The sequence below is a fragment of the Suricata suricatta genome, chromosome 2, assembly GCF_006229205.1.
Source record: "Suricata suricatta isolate VVHF042 chromosome 2, meerkat_22Aug2017_6uvM2_HiC, whole genome shotgun sequence".
NCBI lineage: Eukaryota > Metazoa > Chordata > Mammalia > Carnivora > Herpestidae > Suricata > Suricata suricatta.
In genome coordinates, this window is record NC_043701.1 from 114820824 (window position 1) to 114835502 (window position 14679).

At 40.2% G+C, this 14679-nt stretch overlaps 1 protein-coding gene across 1 annotated transcript in view; it reads left to right on the forward strand.

Moving 5' to 3' along the window:
- ASAH2 (N-acylsphingosine amidohydrolase 2) overlaps positions 1–14679 on the forward strand; it is a 73475-nt gene that overhangs the window by 12496 nt on the left and 46300 nt on the right. The window contains exons 4-6 of the mRNA XM_029919510.1: positions 557–733; positions 2026–2153; positions 3292–3369. Of these exons, the coding sequence (XP_029775370.1) occupies positions 557–733; positions 2026–2153; positions 3292–3369 (383 nt within the window). The remainder of the gene's footprint in view (positions 1–556; positions 734–2025; positions 2154–3291; positions 3370–14679) is intronic.

The following is a 14679-nucleotide window of genomic DNA, read 5'->3' on the forward strand; positions in this document are numbered from 1 at the left end:
CTCAGCTAAAGGATGCAATTACAAATATCTACCTTTGGGGTGCCTGGGTGGCTCAGTCAGTTAAGCATCCGTATCTTGATTTTGGCGCAGGTCATGATCTCATAGTTCTTGGGTTTGAGCCCCACATTGGGATCCATGCTGACAGCACAGAGCCTGGAGCCTGCTTAGGATTCTCTTTCTCTCTCTCTCTCTCTCTCTCTCTCTCTCTCTCTCTCCCTCTCCCTCTGCGCCACCCTTGCTCTCTCTCAAAGATAAATAAATGTTAAAAAAAAAAAAACCCTACTTCTTGGGGTTATTATAAAGATGTTAAAATAACATTATGTATGTAATACTAACACTGCTTGCATATGGAGAGAATCTATGAAATGTTAGCCTTGACAGTTACTAGTTTTGTTGATATCATGCCTACAATGACACACCCCAGCACAGAGTGAAGGGCCACTCAACAGCGATGCCATTGATATGGGCCACTGGCTAGATTCATTGGAGCCTTTTCCATAGCGAGTTGCTGTGTTTTCCCTTGTCTTAGTTCTATTTTTTTTCTTTTCTTTTGAAGGTCCTGAAAAGACTACAGAGTAAATATGGCTCCCTGTACAGAAGAGACAACGTCATGCTGAGTGGCATTCATACACACTCGGGGCCAGGAGGGTATTTCCAGTATACTGTATTTGTAATTGCCAGTGAAGGATTTAGCAACCGAACCTTTGAGTACATAGTCACTGGCATCGTGAAGGTAGGCAAAGGGTCCTGGAGGGAGCTGTTCTTTCCCTTGCTCACAAGTGTTCAGGAGTGGTTTGGTGTGATATGGAGAGAGTCCTTATCGGATCTTGCTCTGAGTAGTCTTAGCACGTACCCCTCTCTGTTTCTGACTCCCCAGGAGCTTCTGGTCTCCGAGGCACTGACTGATCAAGAGGGGATAGTTCCCTGCAGGAAACTTCCTGCAGTTGTCCAAAGGGACAGCAAACATTTCCTATGTAACCCTTATAATGGAAAGGGCCCTACGTGGTCTGTTCTCTGCACAAAGTTACATGAAAAGGAACCCATCAACGAACCAAAAGTCATTATGAGTAATTCCAATCTTGCCTCTTATTTCCCAAAACAATATAACAGGCAACCCACTTTATAAACACTCACCCTTATTTCTCACATCTTCTCTGATAGCTCTAGAAGGCACAATGCTCCTACCAGTGCCCTCGAGGTTCCTGGCTTGGGTGCTTCTTCCTCCTCTCTCCCCATTTTGCAGCTTGTTACTTCCTCAAACAGGGTCATTTCTAAAGTTTCCTTCATATGGTTGCCTTCTAGATTTAGTTTCTCTCTACTTTTTCTCATGAAGTCACACCCAAACCTGGCGATCCAGTTGGCAAAGGCAGAAATGTCTTTACCACAATGTTTCCCAAACCATGGATGGCAATTCATGATTGGCTTCCTGAAAGCAATTCTATGGGTTGAAAGAAGCACTGAAAGAACAGAACTAAAATAAAACAGATCAGAGACTATCATGGTGCAAAACATACAGGAAGGGTGTATTCTGTGAACTTTTGTTTTAGTACACATACATCAATCCATATTAAGCTGTGATGAAAAATGTATGGCTTATTGTGGTTTTGAATTAGAAAAGTGTGAAAAGCATGGCCTCAGGGGGGTGAGGGCATGGGGAGGGTAAGGAAGATGGAATGCCCTCAGGTTAACAAATCCTGGTCCTAGGTTGGGGGAGTTGCTCCTACTTTGGCCAATTGAACCTGTGGATGGACAGTGAATGGTGCCTGACTCAGTGGCTCTGAGACACTCAGGTGACCTTCCCAGGTCACAGCAATTTTTGTGTCTCAGCCCTGAAGCCATCTGTGTGCCCCCCTGAGTGACACTGGCTCTGTGGGTCTCTAACTCTTGTTCCATAGCAGAGGCAGCTCGGAGACCATGGAAATTATTCACAGTGCTCTTCTGTTTCTATTGACTAAGTCCTTATCCAACGGGATGTCCAAATTCACAGTGGCTCACTATCTCTCTCTCTCTCTCTCTCCCCCACAGAGCATTGAGATGGCTCACCAAAATATGAAACCAGGCAAAATCTTTATCAACAAAGGAAATGTGGAAGGTACACAGATCAACCGAAGCCCCTCTTCTTACCTTTGGAATCCTCCATCAGAGCGAGCCAGGTGAGTGGGATCAACACAATAAAGTCATGGGTTTCCTTTTGAAATCAGCAACAAAAATTTAAGCAACAGTTGGTACTCAAAGAATATGGTGGGATCCTGAAAGAGTATTAAAGCGAAAATAAACTTAAAACATGTTGATAATCTACGACTGGCAGAAATAAAAAGTGAGTCTGGAAACACACAGCAACTCGCACACCCACCTGCCTGCTCTTCTGGTGGTTGGGGTCTGTGTGAGTGTTGGAAGGACTCCCGTTCTGCAATCGGGCATGACTATGGTCTCGTCTCTGTTTTATCATTTCCTAGACATGTGACCTTCAGTGATTTACTTATCGTAATTTGTTGCCTCCCAGCTTCCTCTGCAATAAAGTGGAGATGAAAATGTGCGCAACAAGGATTTGTTAAATTAATGAATAGCTCTTTTTATCAGGTCATTCAGAAGAAAGCATCTCCATCCAGGAGATTGCGGCAAGAGAGAGGACATAAAAGGGTAAAGAAATAGAAATGAAAAACAATAAATAAGATGAGCATAATCGAACGGAACTAAGGCAGATAGTTATTTGTTTGTTTGTTTAGGTGGTGACTCAGGTTTGCAACAGAAGAGAAGCACTGACTGCTGTAAATAATATCTCACTTTCAACTTGAGCACTTGACATTTTACATCTGTCTGCATAGTTTTTCAATACATTTCAAAGGAGTTGATTTTTAGAAAACATAATCTGATTTCCCTTGAAAGGACATGAAAGAACACTTTAAGCAGGCCAGGGATGTTTTTGATTTTGCATATTCCTTGCTATGTTTAAGAGATTCCATTGAAATTTGATAGAAATCTCAAAGACAAATCTCTTTTGTAAGAATGATCTGTATGATCTATAAGATCACATCCATTACATAAAGGTGTCAATTTCATCTCCAGTTAGTTGGCCTAATGACCCTAACTGTGATGGTATTTGCAAGCCATTTCTTTAGCTGAGGATTGAGATCCTAGATGTGGTTTGTAAGACTATAGCACATGAGGAAACCTCGCTTGCTGAAGGCATTTTGGTTTTCGTTTTTGTGTCAGCTTCTATTGTTGGCCGTACAAGAAGCCCAGGCTCTCACTAACATAGAAGTGACTGAGTTTCTTTGTTTTGCTGACTAGGTATTCTTCAAATACTGACAAAGAAATGGTCATCCTAAAAATGGTTGATTTGAATGGAGTTGACCTGGGCCTTATCAGGTACTCTGTTTACTTTGTTTGCTTTTCATCCTTTCTGGATAACTTTCCTTTAATCAGAGAGGTGGGGGCTGGGAGGGGGGCATGGGAGGAAGAGACTAGAAGAATATGTTGAGTAGTTAAGAGTGCAGACTTGAGAGTCAGACACATTGGGTCCAACCATGGATCCCGGGGCAAGGTACTTAGCATTCCAGAGCTCAGTTCCTTACTTGGAAAACAGGGCTACTTAAAGGCTGATGCAAATGAGGGATTCAGGTAAAGAAGTGTAGCATAGCTTCTAGGAGATGATATAAGGATTCAGTCAATACTAGTGCTTATACTATATCAAGATGTTGTATGTGAAATTTCTATGATGGCAGACCATTATCTCTTGGTAAAATGAGAAAACAATCTGACCAACCAGGAGAAATGATTATGGGTTTGAGATGATTTATCTGTGTTTTCCTAAAAGAATGAAGTCAAGTCTAATGTTAGGACAATGCCAACTAGTGATAGAGGTAGAATCAAGGCCACCAAAGGGAAGCAGATGAGGTAAAATTACAGCTTGGTGCAGGTTTTAGTTCAGAATTATATGTAAGAAGACATATGGATTTTGTTGTTGTTTTCAAAAAGAAGGCATTTGCATTCATGTGTGAATTTGCAGTCCCTGCAACTAGACTGACTCAGGAATCGACTTGCTGAGTAACAGTGCCAGGTGCCTTGATGTGTGGACTTCGAGTGATACAGGATGCCTGAAGGAAGTGTCTGGTGGCGCGTGGGTGCTCCAGTTAAATGACTTGCGTTCACCTGTGTTGTCATTGTGATGAGCTCTGTGACTTTGACATTCCCTAACTGCTCTGTGGCTCAATTTTCTTTCTTTCTTTCCTTTTTTAAATGTTTATTTATTTATTTTGAGAGAGAGAGAGAGCAAGGGAGGGAGAGAGCAGGGTAAGGTCAGAGAGAGAGGGAGATAGAGAATCCCAAGCAGGCTCCATGCTGTCAGCAGAGCCTGATGGGGGCTCGAACTCACCAACTGTCAGATCATGACCTGAGCTGAAACTAAGAGTTGGATGCTTAACCAACTGAGCCACTCAGGCATACCTCAATTTTCCTGCTGTAAAATTGAGGGATAGGGCGAGTTCTTAAAATGTTGATAATAAGCGTGAATAAAGATGGTAGGGGCCTATCTGGTTGGATTATGAAATATTTAACTGAAAGTTTCTGTGCAAGTTAAATTAATAACTAATTAAAATTAATAAGAGGTAGATGAAAACACTAAAGACTCCCTGTAACTGGGTGGAGATCAGTATGGTGGTGAGGAGTTCCAGCTTTAGATGTAGATTTTAGGACTTGAGTTCAATTCCCAGCCCTCCACTTACTAACCTACTTACACCTCAACTATTCCATCTGAAAATGGGAATAATAATGCCCCATAGGACTGTTTCTAGATTAAAGGAGATAATACATTCAAAGTTCTATTCTGTGTCTGGCATAGAAAAGAGTTTTATTATTTTGGTGAAATGGTAAGTAGAATAATATTTTACTTCTTCTAAGAACTCCATTGTTGGGGGGCGCCTGGGTGGCTCAGTCAGTTGAGCAGCTGGCTTCGGCTCAGGTCATGATCTCATGGTTTGTGGGTTCCAGCCCCACATCGGGCTCTGTGCTCACAGCTCAGAGCCTGGAACCTGCTTCGGATTCTGTGTCTTCCTCTCTCTCTGACCCTACCCTGCTCATGCTGTCTTTCTCTGTCTCTCAAAAATAAATTTAAAAAATAAAAAAAAAAAAGAACAAGAACTCCATTGTTCTCCATCAGAATGCTTGACATTTTATTTATTTATTTATTTATTTAATGTTTATTTATTTATTTTGAGAGAGAGTGGGAGATAGTGAGCAGGGGAGGGTCAGAGAGAGAGGGGAACAGAATCTCAAGCAGGCTTTGCATTGTCAGCATGGAGAGCAATGCGGGGCTTGAACTCACAAACTGTGAGATCATGGCCTGAGCTGAAACCAAGAGTCAGATGCCTAACCGACTGACTCACCTAGGTGTCCCCAGATGTTTGTCATTCTTAGCACTGGAACTAGTTCTTTGGGTTGCAAGGGAGGTCACTAAAAACTCCCTGATAAAATAAAGTTTATTAAATGGGTTGGCATGATAGAAGTTATTCTTCCATTATGATGAATTCATCTACTGATTACTTGCCAACTGGTGTTTAATGCTTTCTAAATGTCAAGCATGCAGCTGTGTGCTTGGGGTATGTGTTATGATGAATAAGGCATAGTCCCTATCTTGAAGGATTTAAGAGACTAGTGGGGTGATTGGGGCAGGCAATCACAACATACATCAGATGGCCATCGGTGCTACCACCTGGTCATAAAGAAATGCTTTGGGAATTTGAAGGAGATAGCATGGATACTTGAGAGCATAGTGGAAGGCTTCATAGAGGTAATGGTGTTTGAGCTGGATCTGCAGGAGCGAGGAGATTTCTCATGGAGGCATGAAAAAAACACTGAGCTGGGAGGCCAGAATATGGGCTACATCAGGGAGGAGGGTGAGGGATCAATCTGAAAAGGTAAGCCTGCTCCAGATTGTGGGGAACTTTGGGGGGAGTTTGGTTAGGAGACTGTCAGGATACAGGCATGTACCTCTGACTAGTTAGAGAATTCCACATTTGTTGGGTGAAGAAGGAGCCTTTTCCCTTATGGTTTCTGCTTACCTCTTGGCTGAATGACTGAGACTGTGATTCTCTTTTATTAGTTTCTGAATCATTTAACAATGTCCATGGAAGACTAAGATATGTTAACCTTCTGTCAGATGTTCTTTGCCTCCTTGCATACAACTACATAACCTATCTGGAAGTCCCAGGGTCAACTGTCAAGGTTATAACAACTCTCCTCCATCTGCTATGCTAAACACCCTGCAATAACTTTCTATTGTTTTTGTAGCCACCATATGTTACCCTCAATATACTTGCTCCTGCAATTGCCTCTCATTGCAGAGTGATAATTGCTCTTTGAGTGCATTAAAAATGATCAAAGCATAAAGTCAAATCTGGGCTGCTATGTAACTCAGCCACCATATGTAGGTGCCTGCTGTTAGACAGAACCCCAAGGTATTAGGACTTTGGATGCACAGAATCTCTGATTTGCGGGACATGGGTATCATCTGTTTCACAGCTCAGCTAAGGCCTACATAGGTAACGTGACCTGACCAATGTTATGGCCAAGACTGTTCTCATCACACTGAGAACCATATTGAAGTCCACAATTTTTTGCTTCCTACCTTCACTTTTGTTTTCATTTCTTCATTCAGTAAGTCTGCACTGGATACCTACTATGTGCCATACAGGACCTCCCAGTCCTTGGGATGGTGCTTTTCCTAGCTATGAAATCAGGAATCCAATACCCATATCTGTGTTCTTTGAGCAAATCCCTTAAGTTCTCAGAGACTCAACTTCCATATTTCTCAGATGTGGATATAACATCTTCTCTCTAGAGATCATTGATTTATTTGTTCGTTTGTTAAATATTATAGAATATGTGTTGTGAACTGAGCTAGCACTATAGATACACTGACAGGCAATAATAGATGGAATTGTTGCCCTTCTAGAATTTATAATCTCCTGGTAGAGACAAGAGGTATCCAAACAGTCCTCCAAGTATGTGTATGACTGTAATTGCATCAAGTGCTAAGAAAGGAAGGTATGTAGCATTGTCTGGTCAGAGAGACTGGGAAAAGCTTCTCTAAGGAAGTGATAATGGAGCTAAAAATGAAAGGAAGATTGAGAATTATTTTTAAGGTTTTATTTTTACATTCCAGTATAATTAACATACAGTGTAATATTAGTTTCAGGTGTACAATATAGTGATTCAACACTTCCATACATCACCTGAGTATATTATATAATATGCTAATATATCTAATATTACATTACTCAGCAATAAAAGAATATATACATGTGTGTGTGTGTATAACGTATATATAAAATCTTCTTTATGCATTCATCTACCAGTGGACACTTGGGCTGCTTCCATATCTCAGCTATTGTAAATAATGCTGCTATAAATATCCAGATGCCTGTATCCCTTTTAATTAGTATTTTTGTAATCTTTGGGTAAATACCAAGTAGTGTAATTCCTGGATCATAAATATTTTTATTTTACCTTTTTGAGGAACCTCCATACTGTTTTCCAGAGTGGCTGCACCAGGTTGCATTCCCACCAACACTGCTCCCATCCTCACCAATGCCTGTTGTTTCTTGTGTTGTTGATTTTAGCCACTGTGATGGGGGTGAGGTGGTATCTCATTGTAGTTTTGCTTTGCATTTTCCTGATGGTGAGTGATTTTGAGCATCCTTTCATGTATCTATTGGCCATCTGGATGTCTTCATTAGTAGAATGTCTATTCATATTTGTCCATATTTTAAATGGGATTATTCATTTTTGGGCTGTTGAGTTTTATAACTTGTTTACATATTTTGGATACTAACCCTTTCTCAGATGCCATTTGGAAATATCTTTTCCCATTCAGTAGATTGTACTTTAGTTTTGTTGATTGTTTCCTTTTCTGTGTAGAACTTCTTTATTTTGATGAAATACCAATAGTTTGTTTTTGCTTTTGATTCCCTGCCTCCAGACACATGTCCAGAAAGACATTGCTATGGCTGATGTCAAAGAGGTTGCTGCCTGTGTCCTCCTCTAGGATTTTCATGGTTTCAAGTCTCACGGTTAGGCCTTTAATCATTTTAAGTTTATTTTTGTATATGGTATAAGAAAGTGGTCCAGTTTCTTTCTTTTCTAAGCTGCTGTCCAGTTTTCCCAATACCAATTATTGAAGACTGTCTTCGTCCATTGAATATTCTCTCCTGCTTTGTCAAAGACTAGTTGACTATACAGTTGTGGGTCCATTATGTGTTTTCTAGTCTGCTCTATTGATCTATGTGTTTGTTTTTGTGCCAGGACCATACTGTTTTGATTGCTACAGCTTTTCATACAACTTAAAGTCCAGAATTGTTATGTAACCATCTTTGCTTTTCTTTTTCAGGATTGCTTGGGCTATTTGGATTCTTTTGTGGTTCCATACAGATTTTGGGATTGTTTGTTCTAGCTCTGTGACAACTGCTGTTGGTATTTTGATAGAGTTTGCATTACATGTGTGGATTGCTTTGGGTAGTATAAACATCTTAATAATATTTGCTCTTCTAATCCATGAGCACAGAATGTCTTTCCATTTCCTTGTGCATATTCACTTTCCTTCATCAGCGTTTTAAAGTTTTCAGGGTATAGGCCTTTCACCTTTTTGGTTAGGTTTATTTTTAGGTTTTTATTGTTTCTGGTGCATTTACAAATGAATTGATTCCTTAATTTCTCTTTCTGTTGCTTTAGTACTGGTATACAGAAAAGTCACAGTATGTTGCATTTGTATGTCTATTTTGTATATCCTGAGACTACTAAATTTGTTTATCAGTTTTAGCAGTTTTTTGGTGGAGCCTTTCAGGTTTTCTATATATAGTATTATGTCAATTATGTCATCTGCAAATAATGGAAGTTTTACTTCTTCCTTGCAGATTTGGATGCCTTTTATTTCTTTGTGTTGTCTGATTGCTGTGGTGAGGACTTTCAGTGCTATATTGAATAAACGTGGTGAGAGTGTACATCTCTGTCTTGTTTCTGACCATAGGGAGATGCTCTCGGTTTTTACCAAGTGAGGATAATATTAGCTGTGGGTTTTTCATATATGACCATTGTTATGTTGAGGTAAGTTCCCTCTAAACATACTTCGTTGAGGGTGTTTAATCATGAGTGATGTTGTACTTTGTCAAGTGCTTTTTTTTGCATCTATTGAAAGGGTCATATGGTTCTTTTCTTTTATTATGTGGTGTATCACATTGATTTGCAAATATTGAACCATTCTTGCAGCCCAGGAATAAATCCCACTTGATTGTGGTGAATGATTTTTATAATGTATTGTTGGATTCAGCTTACAAATATTTTATTGAGAATTTTTGCATCCATGTTCATTTTTTTTGTGGTGATTTTTTTGTGGTGTCTTTATCTGCTTTTGGTATCAGGGTAAAGCTACCCTCATAGAATGAATTTGGAAGTTTCCTTTTCTATTTTTTGGAATAGTTTTGGGAGAATAGGTATTAACTCTTCTTTAAATGTTTGACAGAATTCACCTGTGAAACCATCACAGGTGGGCTTTTGTTTGTTGGGAGTGTTTTAATTATTGATTCCATTTCTTTACTCGTTATTGGTCTGCTCAAATTTTCTATTTCTTCCTGCCTCACTTTTAGGAATTTATCCATTTCTTCTAGTTTATCCAATTTGTTGGCATATAGTTTCTCACAGTCTTCTCTTATAATTGTAACTGGCAAAATGGGAAGGATAGTAGTAAGGAATATTGAACATAGGTGGAGCAGCATATGCAAAAGTCTTGGGGCCCATTTGAGGAGCTGCTAGAAGGTCTGTGTCGCTGGAGCACAGAGAGGGTGTTGTGAGTTAAAGTGAGTAGTAGAGGTTTGATGCTGTGGTAAAGATTTTGGTCTTTATACAAAGGGAAATGGAAAATCATTAAAGTGTTTTAACCTGGGGCCGGGGGCTAGAGGCTCCTGAAGAATTAGGAAGAGTGGTGACTCGAGGAATTGAATAGATGTATGTGCATGAAACTATTCCATAATCTGTTACATCCCCGACAGTTGTCAGGCCACCATTGGCTTTGGTTGATCTGTCAATACCAGGAAAGTATTTCTGTCTTTTGCTGGTACTACCTCACGCAGAAATGGCAAAGAACTTTTCTCCAGATGTGGAGAACACGTTTGGGATGCTGAATTAAAATGGAAGGTGTGTGGCACTCATGAAATTCATGTTGGGGACCCTGGAAGTCACTTCCAAGAAGGAATCTGTCCTCCAAAGGGGAACAAGACACTACGTCTTGATAAATCCTGAGGTACTAAGATTCTATGTGGATGAGGAAACTGCTAAGGGAGAAGAGCAAGCAGAGGTTTCAAATGTCTGCACCAAAAGGAAAGTCATAATGGCAGACAGAAAATGTGAAGGAAGCTCTGGTTTGTGGAGAGCCACTTCTCACAGTCGCTCTTGTGCCTGTGGCTCTGTGAGTGACATCTGGGGAAACTGGCTCATTGCCTCAAGGTCACTACAAGGGGGCAGGGTTTGTCTCATTGCTCTTTCCTTCTCCTGTCTCTGCCTCTGTCAAGCTCTCTTCCTTGAGTTTGCCGGTGTGGCAAGGACTTTTTTTTCCTTCATTTTGTCAGCCCTCCTGGGTGGGGTCTGACGAGTGGCATTAAAGCTGTGAGGAGGGTCTGAGCAGGTTACTGAATGATTGCTCAACTGCCTTCTGCTTTATGTGTTGCGAATCATAAAGCGTAGTTTGCAAAACAACTGGAAGGATGATTTGTTCATCCTATTTGAATAATTAAAAAAATTTTTTTTAATTTATTTTATTTAGTTTTGAGAAACAGAGAGAGACAGTGCGAGCAGGGGAGGGTCAGACAGAGAGGGAGACACAGACTCCAAAGCAGGCTCCAGGCTCTGAGCTGACAGCACAAAGCCCGACGCGGGGCTTGAACCCACGAACCGTGAGATCATGACCTGAGCCAAAGGTGGACGCTTAACCGACTGAGCCATCCAGGTGCCCCCTATTTGAATAATTTGTGTGCACACTCAGAAAAACCTAATTTATGAAATTAAGCTAATTCATTCAAATGACATTGACTTATAGAACTCAGTTGTGTGTGTGTGTGCACGCACGTGCATGCACGTGTGCTTGTAAATCTTCTCTAGCATCTATGAGAGACTTCTCGAACTATAATATCTGTCTATTCTATGCTCTATGTTCTCCCCTCAGTTTACTTGACCCCACTCACACAGCAACCTTGGGAAGTTCAGTACTGCCCTTCACCAGCTGTTCTAGACTTTTCCTCTTTCCTCCATCTCATCTCATCTTTGTATAAACGTCTTCTCCATTAGCTTTAACTCTGGTTGACCAAGCCCTGCTCTTTATTTCTATGTCCCGAATTTCGGCCTTTTGTTCTCCCTTGTCCACGCTGCTGGGAAGCTTGATGCTACCTTCTTGCTCCCACTTCCTGTCAGCTCCATTGTGCTGTTCCTCCACCAGGAAGGATGAGCCTGGGTTATGTGATGAGTTTTCGTCCCGCGTCTGGTGCATCCCACTTCTAGTGAGGTAATTAATAAGGGCTCTTTGATGACAAGGGGGATGAGAGTTGACTGATGACAGAGATAATCATGCTTCTTAATTTAAATAGTTAAAATTAAAAGTTTAAAAACCAAAAGTTTACAAAGTTTGAAAATCAAAGCCGTGAGACCAGTTGTCATAACTGGCAGAAGACATTGGATTTATTTGATTGTTGGGTTTCTGAAATGTTCTTAACCAGAAGAGATTTGGGAGGCTCTTACTTTTTTTTCTCCAAGTATTTTTTAGTATAAAAATAATATGGACTCACCATAGGAAAAATTTTAAAAAGGCAAGTAGAAAGAAAGAAAAATTAACTCAAAGTTTTACTTCCCAAAGTTAGTCATCACTTCAATTCAGACACATTTTCTTCTGCCTGTTTCCCAGTATAGAACATATAATAAAAAATAAGCATGTCTCAGGGTGCCTGACATTAACTCAGGTCATGATCTCACAGTCTGTGAGTTCTAGGCCTGGGTCTGGCTTTGTGCTGACAGCTCAGAGCCTGGAGCCTGCTTTGGATTCTGTGTCTCCCTCTTGCTCTGTTTCTCTCTCTCTGTCAAAAATTAAGAAACATTAAAAAAAAACAAGCATGTCTTAAAAGTCATTCTGTAAAGGCAGATGCTTGGTTTCACTCACTCTGGGCATTAGAAGCCTTAAAACACTGTGAGAAATATTAATAGTGTATCTCCCTGTGCTGTTGTTAAGTGTGTGTGTTTTGTAGTGATTGTCTTTTCATATAATAATGATTTTTTTTTTTTTGGTCTCAAAACCTTTGTATTCTCTTGTTAACTAACTCATCTGTCTGCAGGTTATAATTTGCATATATTTTCCCCTTCCATTTTCTTTCAACTTTTACTTGTTCTTACATTTTAGAAGTGTCCTTTAAGAATATCATACAGCTTTACTTATTAGTTTTTTATTCTGACAGTCTTCATTGTTTAATAAGTGAGTTTAGTCTATTTTTAAGGATTGTGATTATTACAGATCTGAACATTTTTGGTATCTTTCCACTTGGTGCTAGTTGTCTCTCCTTTCAATGCCTTTTCTCCCTCTCTTATCTTTTTAGGACTGGTAGAGATTTTTAAAAAATCTTTAGGGACACGGGTGGCTCAGTTAAATGATGGACTCTTGATTTTGGCTCAGGTCCTGATCTCGTGCTTCATGGGGTCAAGCCCCACATAAGGCTCTGTGCTGACAGTGTGGAGCCTGCTGCGGATTCTCTCCCTCCTCTCTCTGCCCCAACCCTGATCACATGCACTCTATTTCACATCTTTCTCTCAAAATGAATAAAGTTAAAAAAAAAACGACTTAAAATCTTTAAACAGAAGATTATAGTTTCCACTATTATTGCCAAAGATGGTGGCAATAATAGTGACCTTGATAGTATCCATTAAAACATGGGAATGAATGGGCCGTCTGGGTGGCTCAGTTGGTTAAGCAACCGACTTCAGCTCAGGTCATGATCTCAGGGTTCATGAGTTCAAGACCCATGTCGGGCTCTGTGCTGATAGCTCAGAACCTGGAGCTGCTTTGGATTCTGTGTCTCCCTCTCTCTCTACCACTCTCTTGTTCACATGCTGTCTCTCTCTCTCTCTCACTCACTCAAAAATAAATAAACCTTAAAAAAAATGTGGGAAGGATTTCTCCAGACCTTGAATCTTGGCTGCTCCTGGGACTGTTTCAATCAACAGAAGCAGTGAGAGTGTGGCAGGGTTGAGATAGCTTTTTGTTTTTTAATAGACTTTAGTTTTTAGAGCAGTTCCCAGCAAAATTAACCAAAAAGTTCAGAGATTTTCCATGTCTCCTCTACCCACCCTTCCCTCATCAATATCTTGGGGCAGAGGGGTATGTATATTAAAATCAATGAACCTACATTGATAGATCATTACCACCCCAAGTCCACTGTTTATATTAGAGGTCACTCTTGGGGTTGTTTCAAGTAGTTTTTAAGATCTTCTCTGTTTTGGTTATATATTTTCTAATATTATTACAGCAGTGAACAAAAAAAAGAAAGAAAATTAAAAATCATCAGATAATTCTGGGACACAATAGCTTCTATTAACATTTTGTTGCATATCATATTAGATCTTTTCCTAATCATACTTATACATTTTTTATTTAAAAAGGAGACTTTCTATGCAATTTTGTAACTTTTCCATTTAAAAGCACCTTCATGAATGTCTTTCGTTGTTATTGGTATTTTTTGAATCACCATTTTTAAATGGCTGTACAGTATTCCATTATATGGGTGACGATGTACTCAACCAATTGGCAGTCATTTAGTTGTAGTTTGTAGTTTTTTCCATTATAACATACAGTATGGTAAAGATTCCTGAACAGACAGCTTGGATAGTTGCCAGGGGTTTCCATAAACTCAATTCTTAGAAGTACCCCTGACGAGCCAGAAAAGCATGCTTGTTGCTGAGGCTTTTCACAGGAATTGCCAAATGGCCCTCTGGAACATTCTTGCTGGTTTTCATTCTTGCTCCACAAACGTGAGTAGAGTTTGTTTCCCCGTGCTCTCGCTGATCTTGGTATTGCAATACTGCACGATTATTGCTAAGTAAGCGACTACCCCCACAAGCCAAATTGCTCTTGTTTTCAGTTTCTTCAGTTCACAGTTCGTTAGGCTGGAGGTTTTTTTTTTTTTTCCTTCAGGTTTCCAACTGCAGCCTTTTATTTTTATTTTTTTAAATAATAGTTTATTGCCAAGTTGGTTTCCATATAACACCCCCCCCCATGCTCTATCCCACAAGTGCTCCCTCCATGACCATCACCTCCCCATTCCCTTTCCTCCTCCCTCTTCAGCCCTCAGTTTGTCTTCAGTATTCAAGAGTCTCTCATGATTGCCTCCGTCCCTTTTCCTAAATTTCTTCCCCCCCCTTTCCCTTCCCAGGGTCCCCTGTTAGGTTTTTCTCGATAGACCTATCAGTGAAAACATATGGTATCTGTCCTTTTCCACCTGACTTATTTCGCTTAGCATGACACCCTCGAGGTACATCCATTTTGCTACAAATGGCCAGATTTCATTCTTTCTCATTGCCATGTAGTACTCTATTGTATATATACACCACATCTTCTTGATCCATTCATCAGGTGATGGACATTTAGGCTCTTTCCAT